This window comes from Typopeltis vanoorti, chromosome 25 (assembly GCF_054136105.1).
Source record: "Typopeltis vanoorti isolate ZY-2024b chromosome 25, IOZ_Tvanoo_1.0, whole genome shotgun sequence".
NCBI lineage: Eukaryota > Metazoa > Arthropoda > Arachnida > Uropygi > Thelyphonidae > Typopeltis > Typopeltis vanoorti.
Window position 1 is genome coordinate 13610153 of NC_143573.1, and position 19763 is coordinate 13629915.

At 35.8% G+C, this 19763-nt stretch overlaps 1 protein-coding gene across 1 annotated transcript; it reads left to right on the top strand.

Annotated features, from left to right (window-relative positions):
- The first annotated feature begins 3348 nt into the window (after positions 1-3348).
- LOC150092553 (uncharacterized) lies at positions 3349-19709 on the top strand. The gene is made up of 10 exons (XM_090414233.1): positions 3349-3424; positions 4969-5238; positions 6471-6749; positions 7063-7320; positions 9461-9636; positions 9940-10082; positions 14548-14693; positions 16217-16298; positions 16765-17084; positions 19492-19709. The coding sequence occupies exons 2-10, from the start codon at positions 5004-5006 to the stop codon at positions 19707-19709; spliced, it is 1857 nt and encodes a 618-aa protein (XP_090270359.1). The 5' UTR covers positions 3349-3424; positions 4969-5003.
- The last annotated feature ends 54 nt before the right edge of the window (positions 19710-19763 follow it).

Sequence of the window (19763 nt, forward strand, 5' to 3'; positions counted from 1 at the left end):
TGGAACAAACGAAATGAAACCATTGAGAACAAATCAACAATTTTGGGTATATTTTTCACTTTTTTCCCAAGCAGATATATGGATATAACTGTAACAGCCTGTAGAAAATTTCAACTATATTTTACTCAAAATATGTTTTCTGTACTAATAATAAGGTATAAAAACCATCTTTCTGTGTACTAGTATATGCACTGACAAAAGTCCCTCCTTCCAATTCTAGAAAAGTACGCAAAAAAAAGTACACAGAATTCGAAACACCTACTTGATTTTGTTCATGTAATGAACTAACAAGTTAACTTTTTTTATACGTGCATTTATCTGAATGAAATACATTCATTACAATTCAATAATAAACTTTGATTATCATCTGAGACGTGCATATATTTGTACGTCTCAGATGATAATCAAAGTTTACTAATTTCGCTTCTTGCCACATGACTGACTTCTTGTCATTCTCAGCGGACAGAAGTCGGTCAGGTGGCAAATAGTGTCTCATCTACCGAAACATTTGGCTTTGTATTTGTAACACAGGGAAGGTAATAATGGGACAAACAAAATTAGGAGGTCACGAACAGCCATATGTATCTAATCATAACCAAATGAATTGCATAAAATCTGTAAAATAAAATGTTTGCAATAATGGTAAGTTAGATCTTCTCGTATTAGTTTTAATTGTTAAGTGAAAGACTCGTTCCAATGAATCTCCAAGAAACTGATGTGGTGGATGATCACAATGTTCATCATTGTGACTCTTTGTCGAAACGTTTTGTCCCGCTGACTCGGATTCTGGGGTTAGACAGTTCATCAGTATAACGGAATAACAGAGAAGACCTGCACCAGCCGGATATTACTTTCATCGTCGCTTCCGTAGCGACCGCTATTATTTCCCTATTAATTGCCATGTACTCCCACTGTTTCTCTCTTTGTGTGTCAGTGCAGCACGACACAGTTTCACTCATGCCCGTATTTGTGACACGGAAGTGAAGCCTCCCACATTTCAGAAGCATCTGAAGAGGACACAATGACCCGATGACTTGTGAACTCAAGCAAATATTTCGCTGTATCATCGCCGAGTGGGACTAAATTCTCCAGATGAACGTAGAGTATGTGACACTCGTACGATGTAGCGCAGGTGAGAGTGAGGTTTTATGTCTTGTAACTAGTCGCTTGGAGTGTCCGCGTTTGTCGTAACAACTTTCAAATTTATTAGCACTTAATTAAGTTTTCCATGAAAGAAGTGAGTGTCGAGTGGAACGACTGAAGCAAGGACATAATCTTAGGCCCGGCCTGTCACTTGGAATGCGATTCCACAGTCTGTTGTCCAAGCGCGTGCCCAATTAACTTCAAGGTAAGGGTTGTTGTATTAAATGGTTTATTGCAGCTGTCGTATAATTCATGCAGTGTTTGTTTATGTGTAGGACTGACCAACAGTCGGGGAGGATGGATGTGGCAGATGTACGGTGACAGTAGCCAGGGATATGATGCCAGCTACCCTCTTCCACAACTGGTAAGTGAAATAAGGCTTACACTAATTGCTAATATGGTCTGGGGCACTTGAAATATCACGCGGAAACCTGAATATACATAATTAGATTAAAATATGAATGATTCTAAACTGATTTTATGTGCGATATTTTATATATATATATTAAAGGCCTTTATATTAACAAATTGCTTAGCAATTAATCGCAAAAGTACGATTTAAGTTACTTAAGATTGCTAAACTGGTATGGAGAGAAATTCATAAAATTAAGAATTAAACGAATTAGTGTTCATATATCATTAATTGGCTTCTAAAACCTGGTTTAGACAAATAGGTTAGTTATCTTTACCACTTTAGTCACATCTATTACAAGCGTTAATTGACTGCCCGCATGAAAGAAAAAAAAAATGTGGGGCATGGTTGAATGGCGAAATCACCCAACTACGAAGGCGATGTACTAAATATAGTTACCCAGGTACTTAAATTTACTAAATATACGTGTTAAGCAGACTTTTTTTTTTCTTTTTAAATACAGTCAACAGAAATGAACTATTCTACCCCCCCCCCCCCCAACACCACACGCACACTTCGTTTTTAGCTAATGATTTGCGCAAAGACATATATATCAAGTTTATTTTTCAAGAAAACATTTAATGGTTAGTAGAGTCAAGGCGATTTTACAACCAGCGAAAAATACACTAATGTAATACGGAAAACACCTCGCAAAACAGAGGCCAAGTTAAAAATGATGAAAAAGAGAATTAATATAAACTTAAGAATGGGGAACAGTCCGAACTATTTTGAGTAGATCTGAAATTCTAGAAACTTAGCATTTTTTGTGCTATAATTTCTCACTTATTTGCACTTTACACTCCGTCGTAGGTGGGAGCCACAAAAAAAAAAAAAAAGAAAAAGAAAAAGAAAAAAGGGGGGCAGCGTTGTAACATTGCGATCATAAATGTTTATTGCTGTACATTGTGTAATTATCTGAACCATTAAAAGAACACGAACTTCAAAGAACTCATATATTCGCTATTTTTTTATTGCATTGCACCTTAAAATGTACTGTGACTCTCAGCGTCACAAGAGCTACTGCCATATTTAGGTGCGTGTCAACCAAATACGACAGAAGCGATTATTTTTTTATGTAGTGCGATTAATATGTCTTCATTGAATCTGCTCTACAATAATTCCTGGACGGCACGTTCAAATACTTTTGCAATCGTAATGTTCAAAGTCGTTTTGTAGAAAGTATTTTAAAAACATACATTGAAACAGTGCTGTGAATATAATAAAGCGATTTTTGTGAAATACACAAAGGGAAATATATTTTATTTATCTCCTACCTAATGAAATCTGTACCTGTATGAGAAGGTCACATAAATTTTTATAGTATTTCTCAGAAAGTTTAAAACTTCTGCTGTAAGTTAATACGTCACAATTAACTGTAAGTTAATACGTCACAACTGTGAGATCATCACCAAAAGAAATTGATCACGCTCATGTAAAATTTTAAAGCTAAATGTAATTAAGTATAGGTTTGACTAATTTAGCATTTTTTAATATAAAATTTGCTCAATTTGTCTAAGAAGTAGTTTACAGTCATCAGCTATAAAATATTCCCATTTCTAGTAGTAGTAATATGTGTGTGCGTGCGTGTGAATTGGATAACTGCTCTAGCACATTTTCTTGTGTTTATGTGGAATGTCATGAACGGGGAGTAAGGCAGGACAAGAACCGATAACTTTAGTTGTTTTATTGACATTTTCTAAAGTATTTTAAGAAAGGGTAATAATATAATTTCACTCATCTTATTCTATTTATTATTGTTTTTTTGTTTTTTTAGGAAGAATAGACGTCGACGGTGTACTAGGCGTGTTCAGTTAGAGATCCTGATAAGTGGTGCCATCTGGTGGACAACAGTCGCATCTACACCAAGTGGTAAAAATTTTTTATTTTATCTTAAAGTACGTGTTGTTCTGCCATTATTACACCTCTCCCAACGCAACAATCTTCTGTTAAACACATTATTCATTACTTCTTTCCCCCCCTCAACCCTTGCTAATCTCAATTGTCATCATACCAGGCTTCAATTTCTAGTTTTAGAACATTTTGTTAAGTGACAGTTTCGATGAAATTCTCTTACATGCATAACGCCTGTATGATAATTGAACTTATTTTTAATTTAATTTCCCGACCAGTTTTAATAGTATTACTTTTTGTTGATACATACATTTTGTATGGGTTGGGTTTGTGTAAATAGAAAGATAAAACTAGAAAAGTGAATATATACTAAAACTATATGCTAAAAATCACAAATTTAAGTTCAAATTGTCTTTAATCCATTGGCTTGCGTCCGAGGAAGCCTGAAACAGGTCCGCCAATGTGCCCTGAAACCTCCCCAGTGGACAGTCCTGAATAATATGATTGACGGTCTGTTGATCAGCACCACAACACCCACTATAGCCCCACTAGAAGGCTTCAGCGCCCACTGGGGGGTGGTACCGCCCACTTTGGGAACCTATGGTGTAAACCTTCTAAGGAATGTTAAAATGATCTTTATACATTATACTGCTAAAGAAATAACTCAGCAAATCGTTTCTTCATTTTTGAAACGAAATCAAAAGTGTCATAGCTAACCCAAGGAAACAACCAAGTATATGAATGCTATTAACACTAGCATTGTGAAAGAATATCAAATGTACATTACAGAACCTCAGTATAAACTTATCGTTGATGAAAGCCACGTTTCCATTGTATTTTCAAAAAAAAAAAAAAAAAAGTAGTAGTACCGGTTTTTAAAAATGAAGCAAAAATTATAGGGCAATCGTTCTTCTATCAGTATTTTCGAAAATAGACTGATAAATTTTTTGTATAAAAATAACTTCTTTTCACAGACTCAAGTTGGGTTCTTTAGCACAGAACTTTAGCACAGAACATGGTTTGTTGGACGTAACAAAAACAGCTTATACATCTCTAGATGGTCATAAACTTTTTTTTAGTTCTATCTAAAGTTTTAACACTGTATCACATACAATTTTAATAACAAAGATGTCATCGGAATACAAAGTGCTATCTAAACTGGCTTAAAAATTACTTAAATACTAGAACTCAAACTGTAAAAATAAACATAAGCAGTAGAGTTTTCAAATGTTGGATTATGTTTGAAATTGTTGGATTACTAGAAAGATCTGTCGTAGCACCAGTTTTATTTACTATTTATGTCAGTTACATTTGTGCTCTAAAACTAAACAGTAAAATAAATGCTTTCGCTTATGATACGGTCCTAATTTTCTCTTCGGAGACACAGCCGAACATGTGCAAACTTCGGCACATTTATTTCTTAGTAAATTGTGTTATTAAAAATGGTGTTTCGTCGATGTGCTTTCAACGAATCCATTTGGATACGTTTCAAGAATTCATTGAATAATACATTAGTTTCTTTTACTCATGCTCAATTCCTTTTAAATATTCTTATTGCGCAGCCAACTGTGCCTCCGGTATCTTCACCTTCGAGAAGATGGCAGGCGTTATTATTAAAGAAGCAACCAAGAGTCCGCTCTTCCTCGAAAACACCGAACTCTCTTTGACAGACGACTGTCTTAGCTACTGCAGGACGTCTTCCGAATGCTTGGGTGTAATGGTAAACTACAGCGAACCTGGATGTTACATCGTCACTTCCGGTAGTATGAGGAGAGACACCGTGGTGTTGTCTTCGGGAGGAAACAATTATTTTGAGAAGATATGCGTGCCCGGTAAGTAGTGTGTGCACTGAAATACAATAAGTTATTAAATATTATTTTCAATTAGAAGTTATAATCTTTCTTAGAGTTAACAAAGATACCAAGAAATTTTGTATAGTTGGTTTTAATCTTTTTTCCCAAATAAGCAAGCAAACCAAGTTTGCGCCTGAAGTATGTTCAGGTCTGAGGCAATTGGTGGTAAAGGTATCATTAGCTCTGATCACTTGCCTAAGTATCCCATAATACAAAGCGCACATCCTTACAGGCATGTATAATGCTATGTATTATGGGAAGGGGTCACTACCCAGACCGGTTTCGACCTTTATTGAGGTCTCATCAGTGGGAGCCAGACCCAGAGGTGATGATACCAAGGTTGAAGCAATGCAGAACTTATGTTTACCTATACGAGTTGCCACAAGGTGCTTTGACCTTATTAAATAAAAATCTCAGGATGATAGAAAGATGTAGAAAGTTTTGCTTATTTGCTTACTTGGGAAAAAGGATTAAAACCTAGTATGTAAAATTTCTTGGTTCTTTAACGTATAATACACCAAGGTAAAAAGCTTTCTACATCTTTCTCTCATCCTGAGATTTTTATTTAATAAGGTCAAAGCACCTTGTGGCAACTCGTATAGGTAAACATAAGTTCGGCATTGCTTCAACCTTGGTATCACCACCTCAGGGTCTGGCTCCCACTGATGTGCTTTTGCACAGAAGTGGTCACTTTCCTTGAGGTATGAGAGGCTCTGCTTAGGGTAGGTCTTTCCTGTCTCTGAATGGGGCCACCTCTGAGATTATGGTGGGATGCGCATGCCACTGGGTAGAGCCAACTGAGAAGTTCTTCTTGGTGACGGGGTGAGCTTATTGGAACAACGCTGAGTTGGACGATCCTTCGGTCACTCGTATGGAGTGGTCTGGGGGATCGCCTAATTTTTTTAGAGAGGTCTTTACTTAAACACACCTCAATAAAGGTCGAAACCGGTTTGGGTAGTGACTCTTCCCATAATACATAGCATCATACATGTCCGCAAGGAGATGTGCTTATGGGAGATAGTCCACCTTTATCACGAGTTGCCTCAGACCTGAAAAATACTTCAAGTGCAAACTAGCTTGTTTACTTACTTGGGAAAAAAGGATTAAAACCAAGTATATAAAATTTCTTGGTATATTTAACGTATAGTACACCCAAGGTAAAAAACTTTCTACATATATAATTTACATCATTTGTTTATTTATTTGCGTAGCACCAATGCTAGGAGTAATTTGTGATCGATTGTGGACTTCTGAAAGAGTTGTCGGGCAAGAACTGATTGGTTTCGACGATAGAGTAATCAGTGTCGTTCTTAGTCGCCTGCAGTGTTTAATGCTATGTCTTGAAGAAAGAGGGTTCTCTTGCCGCTCAGGAGAATATGACTACGTTTTGCAGCAGTGTCGTCTGAGTGCGGAGGACAGGCGATCTCAACCGACTTCTTTCCGTGCTTCTATTGGGGATGTGGATTACTTTGAGAATCAGTGCGTGTCCCGTAAGTATATCTCACTTTGCATCCATGTCCATATTAATACAGATTTTTTCTGAATGCAAACGACTTTTAACTATTTATATACAATGAACAGTAATCACTGCTGTCCGGCACAAGTGAAATTTCTAATGGCATGATTGGAGATTTTGTAAACTTAAGATGATTTTTATTTAACTGAAACATCCTTAAGAAATTACAAAAATAAATTACCTTATGGATTAAACTATTATTAACTAATTCTGTTTTAATGGAAGTATGTTATATTTAGCTCCTTTTGTTTTGGTTAGTGAACTTTTTTTAATTTCTTGTAATGCAGAGAGCATCAACGGCTGTGATTATGAACAACAGGAGTCGGTCCAGTTAATCCAAAAAGACATGATGAAGTCTGCTTTTAGTCCTTCGCAATGCCGCGCTTTGTGCGATAACAACGCTCCTTTCCTCTGCCGTTCTTTTACGTACCAGCCGTTTATTGCAAGATGTTGGCTTAGCGGAGATGATACGTTCAACTTGGGATCTCGTGCCTTGGTGCCCAGCAAAGATTCGGTGTACTTTCAGCGATCTAACTGTTTGGATTGTAAGTGAACTTGATGTCTATTGTGAATATTTGTGAGTGTGTATGGTTAGATGAGGGGAGAGGATAATGAATAGTTCAAAAGCTGGAATCTTCTCTATGATCAATGGTAGAGGAAAGATCTCAAAAGAGAAGGGACGGCTCAGATTTATAAATAGAGTTTACAGAAATACCACCTACACAGTTTTGATTCTATTTTGTTATATTTGTATGTTTCGTATCTTCGCATTGTAGAAGGGAAAACCAATCAAGTTTAAAATAAAAGAATAACAGGAACTGCATCGGCATTCTTGTATTTTGTACATCAAAGGTGGTTCTTTAAGTTTTTTTAATTTCAAAAATATAAACACCGTAAAAACAAACTGAAAGTGTTCTCTCTTCCTGAGTTCAAATTAAGATGTTATTTAACAAAATCATTCAAAAGTAAAATTATTTTAGACAAACATTTTTCATCACATACAAGTCAAAGATAATTACAATTTAAAAAAAATAAAAAACGAACATTTTTGTCTTCTTTAACTTCATGTTCCTGAACCTGACATATTTGTTGCATAAGCCTCGAATATATATACTACTTGCTAAGAGATTATCAAAATTGGAAACATTTTATTCCAATCTAGCTGTTTCTTTAGTAAAGTTGAACTCTATTTTTGGAAGATGCTAAGATTTATACTTCCAGATGGTTCTTATTTATAACTAAGAATAGACTGACTTAGTCCGATGGACTAGTATTCTTATTACTCTCGTGCATCTTCTACATCAGATTACCATATAATTTTGAATCCTCCGATTTATTTGTTACCGATAACACTTCTGAGTGGCGTTAATTATCACTTGTCATTTAATATCACAGGCTTAGTGTTGACCTCTGGAGCATTATTCCCACCTCTTCTCTCGACCTCATCACATTCTTTTGCAAATATATGAATACCAAATCAATACTAAACAATTTGTATATATTTATATGAAAATCGCCATTCTCAATTGGTCTTTAGAAGTTTGTCTGTTGTTCGTTAAACTGGTGTTCCAAAAATGTACCTTCTAGGGAGGACATCAGAATCCTTCATATACTAGATACCAACATGTCCGCTCTCCGGCCAAGAGGCTGCCGGTACGAATCCTGCCGTGGGCATGGATGTTTGTGATTGCCCTACAAACTTTGTGTGGAAAGGGAATCTGCGACCCTACCACTTATTCTATCAGAAGACATCATTGCCTATACCACGTGAGGGACGGAGTGACCATACGGTGTCTGCGGACGTCAAATGTGAAAATTTTTTTTTAGAATTATTGCATGCTACTTCCATAGTCTCTGAACGCAACTAAAAGAATTGTGTCACTTAATATTTTTATGTATTTAGTAGAGTTTTATATTGTGTGTGACGTTTTATAATTCACTGTATTTTCTGAAGCGTATACTTTAAAAAAATAAAGGGGGAAAAGAAACAGTGTAAGATGTTGGAAGTTTTTCCCCCCCACTTGGTTAGACTATAATAAATTTAGTTTAATTCTTTATCCAAGTGTAAGCAAACAGAGTTTCCGCCTACGTATCTTCAGGACTGAGGCAACTCGTGATCCCCAAGATGCTTCAGGCGCAAACTTTGTTTGCTTACACTTGGATAAAGAATTAAACTAAATTTATTATAGTCTAACCAAGTGGGGAAAAAAAACTTCCAACATCTTTCTCTAAATCCAGAGTAATTTAATAATAAGGTAAGACACCTTTTGGCAACTCTCCATTGCTTCCAACTTAGTATCTCTGCCTCTGGGTCTGGCTCCCACTGACGAGACCTCAATAAAGGTGCCGAAACCGGTCTAGGTATTGGCTCTTCCCTTAATGCATAGCAGTATACATGTCCGCAAGTAGATGTTCTTTGCATTATGGGAGATACTAAGACAAGGAATGATGAGAGCTTGGTCCACCTTTACCACGAGTTGCCTCAGTCCTGAAGATACTTCAGGCGCAAACTTTGTTTGCTTACACTTGCATACAGGATTGAACAGTGTAAGAATAATTTAGTGAACTGAACAGTTTTTACATTTTAAACCTTGTGTTGCTAACTTATTACTAACTCGATACAACGAAAGTCCATTTTTTTCTATTAGAAACTTAAATGCATTTGTTTGCATTGCTCTTTTCCAGTGAAACTGAATTGCAATAGAGAAGGGATGGTGCTAACTCTCAATACTTTGGATCCCTTTGAGGGTCGAATATTCGCAGAGAAAGATCCCAATTCTTGTCAGGTGTTTGGAAAAGGCAAGACTTCCACTAGATTTTTGATGTCTTTAGAAGATGACTCCTGCGGAGTGATAGATGAGGTAAGTAGACCTTCTTAGCCCATTCGTTTAAACACATCTGAGGTGATTTTTTATTATTACTTTATAATCGGGTTCGACATGCGTTCAGGATATACTGTTATTCTCACCTGAAATTGGTAAAATTATCGCTTGCATTTTTAATATCGTGTCGGATTTTGTTTCCTGCAGAAGTTGATCGATTTTACCAATGCGCTGTTAGCGAGTATAACTTGCGGAAAATGCAACAAGTAGGCTTCAAGGAGTTCATTTTAGTACATGGAAACATTTATAAAATAAGCGCTTATTTATTTGTTTATTTTTCAGGGAGATGGGCACTTTACAAACACGATTGTCATCCAGCACCATCCTATTATTCAAAGAAAAGGTGATCGGATAATACGACTCTTGTGTGTTTACTACGCTGCTGAAAACAAGTCCGTCAGTAACACGTACAGGGTTGTAGCAGGGTAAGTGGCTCGTCTTTAATCTCCAGATATCTACATTCATTGTTAGATGCTCTTTGTACGCGCTATATGAACTTGCAGTGGCGACTCGTGGCTTGAAATCGTTGGGGTGCTGCAACTTTCGAAATATACATACACACTGTAAGTACAGTGCATACGTGTTTGGATAAAATATCAAAATTATGGGTAAAATTTAAAAAAACAAAAAATTAAACATGAAAAATATTGTTTATTATCGATAAAATTATACACTTTAGTACTCCAATAATGTTCTAAAATAAAAACCATAACAAATGTTACGTCTTTAATTATAATGTCCAAAAATTTAAAGAGACGGAGTAAACACGATAAGCACTACGAACACTCTACTACTGGAGCAAACTGCATATAAACAACAGTGGAACTGCGCAACGGACAGTGCCGCATCACGCTAATAGCTCGCATCTTACTATGAAGTGCATATGCTTGCTAGCGTAGCATATGACGCTAGCGGCACTGTGTTTATCACAGTGCCGTTAGCGTCCTTCGCCCTCCTAAGTGCTACACGATGGATTTTTATTATTTTTTATATAAAATAAGAGAATTGTATAGGATTGTTGATGATAAAATTAAATATTACAAGCAAATATAAATAAATTAATAAATATATTTCCTGTTAACTTGAATTAATTTTCATGCTGTTATCTTTCTGTGAGAATATAACATCTGAACGAGAATATAAATGTAGCATTCTATGCTTTCTGTTCATTCATTTTGCAAAATTTTCTTACTGAATAACAGCTTCTGGAAGGGAAAGATGTAAACAGCTAGTTTAGCATTGATAATACTGAAACACTAGTGAAGCTCAGGAAGAGCGTTAACTGTTTAATTTTTTTTTTTTTTTAACTCAATCGGTTTCTTATAAAGTTGTATAGTTGCTCAGAGTTGTCCTTAGCGTGGACGAAACGGAAAAAACAAAGCCTGCAATGATATGGCTCATGCAACAAGAGCTATGTAATACTGTGAAAATTCTGCTGTTGCTGCGTTCATAATATTTGTTTTTCATTTAGCCTCTTTATGATCTCAAACGTGAAAGGTTGTTGAACTATAGCATCGATATGGAAAGGGATTGAATTGACTATAAACGAATACACCGTATAATTAATGCGTGCAATATCATTTGGGGAAAGGTGGGGACACAGTAACTACACGAAATCGAATTCTTCCTGTGGACTGATTTCCTAAAATAACATGCTCAAAATTAAATAAATAAATAAACACAGCAAATGTCTTGTTTTAGTTATAAAATACGAAACAAATTATTTATTGAGTTATTGGCTAAGCCAAATAGATTGAATTTTATGAGCTGATAGTCAAAAATTGACTATTCTCGACGCTTGTTATGTAGCATTATAAAATGTCTTCATTTTCTAAAATATTATAAAAATGTTTTAGATATTGCCTTTTATTTTATTTTTAAATATCAGAAAGGAACCAAACATTGTTTGCCTAAATACCATGTACTCGTTAAAAAAAATAAGTCAGAAACCTGACTTTATATATTTAAAAATCCCTCTCGGATGAAAATTGGACTTAAGCAAAGGAAAAGCGGTTGCATAATTATGCCTATAAAACGTTGGACGTTAATTACGTTCCACCCATTTCTTGTCCTTCCAAAACGGGTTGAGTTCCCTAATTAGGGCTTCAGGCAATTAATATTAAACCTTCGATTCCTGTAAGCATTCCCCTTGGATGATTATTTTATGTTTGTAGGTGTATGTTCACTAAGTCGGTTTGACTGTTTCTGAAGGGCAAAAAGACCCAGTTCCATACGTAGGTGGAGGTTCTCCACCCACAAGTGAGACCTGCTAATTCACCTTTAATTGAAAATCCCCGATAAAAGTTTTTCGCATCATAAACGGTATTCGAACCAAAGGACTTCGTCTCTACCGGCTGAGTTAGGGAGACTTCGCGAAAAGCTAAATGTATATGATAAAAAATTACGAGAAAAAAAAGTCGGCTTGCCTGCGCAAGGATCAAGCAAGCCGGAAACTAGCGAGGAAAATCTGCAAAATGTTCTTGTTCGGCAACTAGAATTGCACTACATCGTCTCTTTTCTACTGAGTTACTATTACAGAAGTCATAATGATGCCACTCGGATTTAAAAAGAATAATTAATAAGGATTTAATATTTTTATTGATGATTCCAAAAATAACTTATATGAACTGAAAATTTAGAAAGGATCGCTGGCCTTGACCGAGTGGATAACGTACTCTCTTCCTCTCTCTCCATCCAATAGGCTGTGGGTTCAAATCCCTCCATGGGAATAGATGGTTGTGATTGCCTTACTAATTTTGCGTGGTAAGGGCCTTTGCGGTTTTTTTTCCCCCAGCAGCAGCTTGTGGCATACGTCAGAGTAATGAAGGCCTCATACTAGAAGTCTCTCGTAGGTCTTCGAGAAACTTCTAAATGTAAAGTTGAATGAGGCATTAGTTCCTGTTCAACGTGCTTTGGGAACATTATTGATTCCTTGAGGACCTTAAAGTTTTATTCCATGAAAGCGGTGGAAGCGAATTATTAATTTATATTTTGGCGTTCTCTAAAGAAGGAAGACTAATTTTATCTTTCCTTTTTCGTTCCTTTTCTAAGTTATTCATTTTTTTTTTTTCAGATTTTCAAAGTTCTTCCATGTAGGCTGTACTACATTAATAACAGCCTTGTAAACACTAGGGCGTTTTGGGAAAGGAACCTTGTCTTTTGGAGAACGTAAGAAATTCTCTAGGATCTCGACTAGTTTGAAGTCAGTTGCGAAATTAAATTGTTTTAGAGATGGGATAAACGCCTAGATACTTCTCCGAACTAGTGTAAAGAAATGATATCTTTATATTTGACTTCAGTGATCACACATCATTTTACCGCAAAATAGTCACAGTTTAAATTCGGTTAGAACATTTTTCAAGAGCCAGGTAAAGATAATTCCTAAGTTTTGCGCTGGATAAAGAAATCTGTTTTCTTGAAGGTGTCTTTCTGTATTGATTCAAAGATATGCCCATATATTATTCTCTTTGTATTAATGGCACCTTAATAACTCATTCCCAACATTGACGTTATTTCATTTAGCGACCAATGAAGTTCGAACAAACTGACATCTAAAAGCTAATCATTCTATTTCATTTAGTTTCTTGACAAAATTGTTATTATTCATAATTATCGACGTTTCTGGAACACAAGTGTAGACAACATTGATAAAGATTCATATATGTTGAAATGAACAAACCCATGTTTACAAGTAAAAACGAATCAACAATTTACGTGAATGGTTAATCTAATTTTATGGGAAAAAAAAGGTGCAGATAACAAAAAAAACCCAATGTTCTTAATCTACTTAATACTACATGAAATCAACAAAATTCACATAAAACAAAGTTCATATTGTTAACGTCAAAAGGTCTGTGTGTATCTATGTACACATCAAGTAGCCTCAAAATAAGTTAAATAAGTTCGTGCAACATGAATTCTCTCTCAGCTGCTGTCAGTGACACTATACCTCACTTCTTCTTCTTCTAAGAACTTCACTGTTAAGACGATTTATTATGCTAGAAGTATTCAAATTTCTCAAATAAGCCTACATTCAATTTCCATAGAATCTAATAAAAGAAACAACTTTAGGCATTCCATGGTTTTTATTCCACCACCAGCAGTTCAACCATGACAATCCAGGATTTATTATTCAAAAAGTTATAAAATTAATAAATGAATCCGTCACTTATAAGGCCAGATAATAAACCCAGAACATTACACGTTAGTTTGAGTTATTTCATCCAAATTAAAATCGGTCTGAATGTAGGGAGTTTTCTATTGTTCATTCAACTCACTGCTCTGGTAAGCCAGTTTGGGGATGTCTTAAAATCTCATAGTCAATATTCTTGTTGGGAAGAAAAAGAAATAGAGAGGAGGGTTTTTAAATCTGGTAAGTAAGACAGATGGTGTATCACGGGATTCTACGTTTCTAAGAATTCCTATCCACTCAGGGCTCTGTGATGTAAGGAAAGTTCATCTGTGGAACCAGGATGTGTGTGTTCAACGAAGTCAATCTCTAAAGCGTGGAACAAAGGGTTTGTACACAAAATGATTCGGGAATTTTTTGTCTTGGAGACTAAATCAGTGATGCACGAAACCCTCTACGTCAAAGAAATATAATCAGCATTGCCTTGACATTTGGTCATTGTAATGGAACGTAAATTGCCTCATCGCGGTTTTTTCTGAATGCTTGATTGTAATGTTTTATATATTTTTGTGGCTACCTTACCATGTTTATTGACGAATATTTGGAGATTGGCATAATTTGAGAAAATTAATTATTGGTTTAATTTTATTTATTCAAATCCTAAATAATAAATATTTTCTTCAATTCTGAATCTATATTTTCACCTATATGTACACCATTAAAAACCACAGTAGATTAACGGAAATGTCTTTTGTCGACAGGGGTGAAGTAAGCGTGACCTCAGTAGTGAACGCGACTGCAGCCACTCCAAATATTCAGCTCCGAATTACGGACAGGAACGGACAGGACATTCGAGGAGCCAGAGTAGGAGACGAACTCTACTTGAGGATAGAGATAGATGACGACAGTAAGGGGATTTTACTGCTAAACACTATATCATAGGTCTTACTTATTATAGTAATTGCATTATCTCGGGTTGTCTTCGGTTATGTTTTAGTAATTCCGTATGAAGAAATGAGTGAATGTTTTGTTGAATGAAATTTTAGATACATAATGAACACATAAAGTATTCTAGAATAAATTCTCCTAAATTATTACAGTTGATTTATGATAAAAGGCTAATGGTTTTTGTGATGAGATTATTAAAAAAAATATCTGTGGACATGTGAATGAAGCCTACCAGAAATCAAGCTAGAGAACAATCTAAAATGATGCCTTTTAAAATTAAGAACCCGAATAACAGTTTGACTTAAGAAAATGACATTTTCAGTGAAATATAAAACGAAGAGCCGAAATAAAAATGATAATGAGCTTATCCAGTAAAAATAAATACATTTCAAAGAAGTTGAGGTACAGGGTGGCTTTAAAACAACTTTCCCTCTTTGGAGGCATCTGTAGTTGAAACCAATAAACGGAATGAGAGCAAATTTTATATTGAGACTTTTGAAGGCATGGGGAGATGTTTTCCGCGAAAAAAGTATTTAGTATCAAAAGTCGCCAATGGGGGAAATTTTGGCGCTGGCGGAGCCGAAAACAAGTGGAAAACAAGCTTGAAATAGAACATAAAATGGCTGTTAGGAACATCCAATCCGACTCCTTACGCTCAGCTGTAGAGAGAGCATGTCGCACATCGGATGTAATTTGTTGTATACAAGAAAGGTCAGCCCATTGAAAATCGTATGTGTGGTCCAGGGGACCCTGATTCTGATGAATTAAACATTATTTCCTGTGAGTTCAATCACTACATTAATTTCTGTGTCTTTCGCAAGTTGTTGTTTTAGTTTATTTATTTATTATTATTATTATCATTGTAACGCGCTACATATCCAGCTGGAATGAGTGACGCGGGTGTCGCTTACACCGCCGAAATGTTATTATTCCATTTTATCTTCTTTTAATGTAATTATCCGCTTGTTTTTGGCTCCGCCAGCGCCAAAATTTCCCTATCGGCGACTTTTGGTACTAAGTCTTTTTTTTAGCGGAAATCATCTCCCCATGCCTTCAAAAGTCTCAGTATAAAATTTGGTCTCATTCCATTTATTGCTTTTAGCTACAGATGCCTTCAAAGAGGGAAAGTTATTTTATGGCAGTCCTGTACATCTATGTACCCACACACACACACTCATGGTGATCTATAATAAGACAGTGTAAAATCGTATGGTTATATAATTCATCAGTAAATAAAAGTAAGAATATATAAAATTATAAATATTTCTGTGTTTTGAAATTCATTCGTGTCAATGGAACTAAACATTGTTACAACATTTTGTATATTTGTACAACAGATACGTGAAATATCAGTGTACAAAGTGAACATTTCGTGTATTAGTTAAATGAATGTTTATTTAGAACGATTAATTCCTGTTAGTTATCCAATGAATCTCAATGGAGTTGATTCAAACCGTTCTCCATTTTTGCTCACTTATTTAGGTGTGTTCGGAATACTTGCCCGAGATCTCATTGCCAGGAGTGGGAATCAGGAAGACTTTATCACTCTGATTGACAGCAGGGGGTACGTTTTTCGTTCTGTTTTCAAAGTCCTTCATAAAGAACTCGTTAAATTCCTATGAGAAATTTATTTCTCGACTATTTGTATAATATAAAGGCATTACTGCTAGTGATTTGCTGTTATATAAATTTTTAAATGTAAATAAAATAATGCAATGTAAATAAGTACTGGCTCTTCTCAAAGAAATCCGATATTTTATTGAATATATTATAAACATTAAAACTTCTAAACTAAATATCTTGTTTTTTAATCCCGATAGAATTTTAAAATAATTAAATTAAAACGACACCTTTTAATTGAAACGTATTAAAACAAAGCCAAACATGTTACGCAGTGTCCTTTTATCGTGTACAATTGAAATTGTACAATCGTGTACAATTGAAAACGTATTAAAACAAAGCTAAGCATGTTACGCAGTGTCCTTTTATCGTGTACAAGAGTTCTTAAACATTTATTTCTGATATTTCAGGTGTCCTACGGATCCGAGCATCTTCCCTCCTCTGGAGAAGGTCCCCGGCACTAAAGCCTTGCAAGCGAGATTCGACGCGTTTAAGTTCTCTACAGACGTCGTAGTCAGATTCGATGTGAACATTCACTTCTGTCTGGAATCTTGCGATCCCGTCAGTTGTTCAGAAGGAATAGTGTCGTACGGCCGGAAGCGTAGGCAAATTTATCCCACCACCACAACGCAGACGGTCTTCTTTCCGGATTTCCCGCTTCAGCACGAAATTATTGTCGAAGGACTTCCTGTTCCGTCCGTCACCAGGCAAACAGAAGACACACAAGCAGGTACGTAGGTGTCGTCACTGTATCTTTTAATGAAAATGTTTTAATCCCTACAAAATAGGATTGTTCCGTGAGGATTTGAAGAGCGAAGGGGATTAGGGTTCTCTGCTGGCACATGACAAAGGCAAGACTAGAACCATTCCATTCGCTGCAACAAGAATTGAAAGAATTCGCTATAAGAAGCCTCCAAACACAAGCCATATTTAGACCGATTTGTGCCATAAATTCTGTAGCAGATTATAACATTTCGCATTCTTTACTGGTGAAGGGCATTGCAGCATATTTGAAAATGAGGGAAATAAAGAACATATTAAGGATTCATGTGTTCATAGTGCATCCCAGCGAATCTCTTTTACAATCAAGTCGTAAGCAACGAATTGAAATAAAAAAATCCTTCCGGTTTACTCATGAGTTATGGAGAAAAACTTATCATGGTTGTACGGAAAATAATTGAGGTGATAAAATTTGATACCAAGAAAAAAATCCTACATGAAAAATTTGAAAAGCTTTTGCATTTGATAAGAACTGTTGATTTGTGTGTGTGTGTGTGTGTGTGTGTGTGTGTGTGTGTGTGTGTGTGTGTGTGTGTGTGTGTGTGTGTGTGTGTGTGTGCGTGCGCGTGCGTGCGTGCGTTTATTTATCACTGTCCAGTCTTAAAATTATAGTTATTTCTGTGTTTTGAAATTCATTCGAATTTAATCCTGTCAATGGAACTAAACATTGGTACAACATTTTGTACATTTGTACAACAGAGAATTTTACGTGAAATATCAGTGTACAAAGTGAACAGTTCATGTATTAGTTAAATGAATTTTTATTTAGAATGATTAATTCCTGTTAGTTATCCAATGAATCTCAATGGAGGTGTTTCGAGCCGGTGATCCTGAAGAAAAAAAGGCACTAAAGCAATTTATACAACTAGAATGAGATTAATCAGAACTCAGGTCTTTTTGTCCAAAAGGCATTTGTCGACGAAGAAAAATAAATAATTTTAACAACTATTGCAGAGCAAGTTGATTTGAATGGGCTGAAAATGCTGGCAAACGATAATGACTGCAATTCAATGTTAGTAAGTGTAAAGTTATGAACTTTGGCGTGATGTGATATCCAACAGCATGTTATATTGGTGGGATTATGCTTGCAGTAACTAATGAGGATAGAAATCTTGGAGTTATAGTGGACTGAAAGTTGAAATTCAAACGTCACATAACAAAAATGGCAAATACAACTCAGTGGATAACTGCGATGTTGAAATGAACCCTGATATGTAAGGATATGGAAGTCATTTTGTCTTTACAACGTTTGATCCGATTGCTACCTGGACTACTGGGGGTAGATTTGGTCTCCCTTATTCAGAGAGGATAAATAAGCCGTGGAAAGGTTACAAATAAGAATTACAAAGATGATATTGGGATTATGGAATATAGATTACGAGGACAGATTTATGGTATGTACACTGCAGATATTGGTAGGCAGGAGGAAGAGGGGTGACATGATAGAGGGTCTATAACTTTTGAGAGGGCGTTATGGGATATTGGCTTATGAAATTTTTCATTATATAGAAGGTAAGAGAGGAGAAGATGGCATCTGGTTTTCGTGCAGAAATGAGTAAGAGCTAGAGTTTTCTCTCGGAGAGCAGTGAGTGAATGGCACAGTTTGTCTGTTGAAGTAGTTAATGCATCGAGTGCGAATGAGTTTAAGAAAAGATATGACAGCTGGTGTGGGTAATGTATGGCCTTCGTCGATGAGTCGACTCCCTGGAGACCCAATAATAATAATAATAATAATAATAAATTCAACATTTAGATGGGTATTTAGGACCGCTGCTAGTTTTTAATATGGAAATAAAATTTTTCATGTGTTACCACGAAAAAGGAGAGACGTTCTTCTAATGCACTGTTACACTGTTGGAGGACAGAGTGATGAATTACTAATTTTGGAAATATTTCTTATTTATGTACGAAATTTAATAACCCATTTACATGAGGGGCGTTTGATTTTGCTAACAGCACTTGCTGTGTACGACGGCTTCTTGCTTAGTATTTATGTTCAGTTGAAATAAGAACGAATCAAGTGAAACTTCTGTAACTTCATAATGTGCACAGTGCATGCGCGAATTTTTCTACAGTGTTTGTCTGCATTTTCGTCGCACTAAACAAAGCGTTATCATCAAATTCGAGATTTGTGGTGACAACTCAGTCTCTGTACAGAAAGTTGATTTGAAAGCTTGAAAATAACAATCTTGATAATAATGATATATTTATTGGTTATGTAAATATTAGCACAATCATTAAGTGCGATCTCCTCTCTTAAACTCTTTTAATATACCGTTGTTTTAATAATATGTTTAAAATACCGTTGTTCTAGTAAAGAGAATTGCTTCCTCATGCTAATTTATTTCCCTTTCCAGACTGTGATAAAAATGTAGATTCCGTGTGCATTAGCAAGACCGTCCTTGTGGCAGTAATCATATCTGCTATAGCCATTCAAATTGGACTGATTGCGGCATGCATATCATGCATTATGTTAAATCGGCGGACCAGAGATCCGGAGGACACTGTTTCCACTTACACAAGTCATCTGACTCCTTACGGAGGTGGGCGAGGCTCACTCAGAAGAGTTGACTGACCTTTAAGGACTACACTGCCATTCAAGGAAGGAAATCCAAGCTTTCTTACAAGA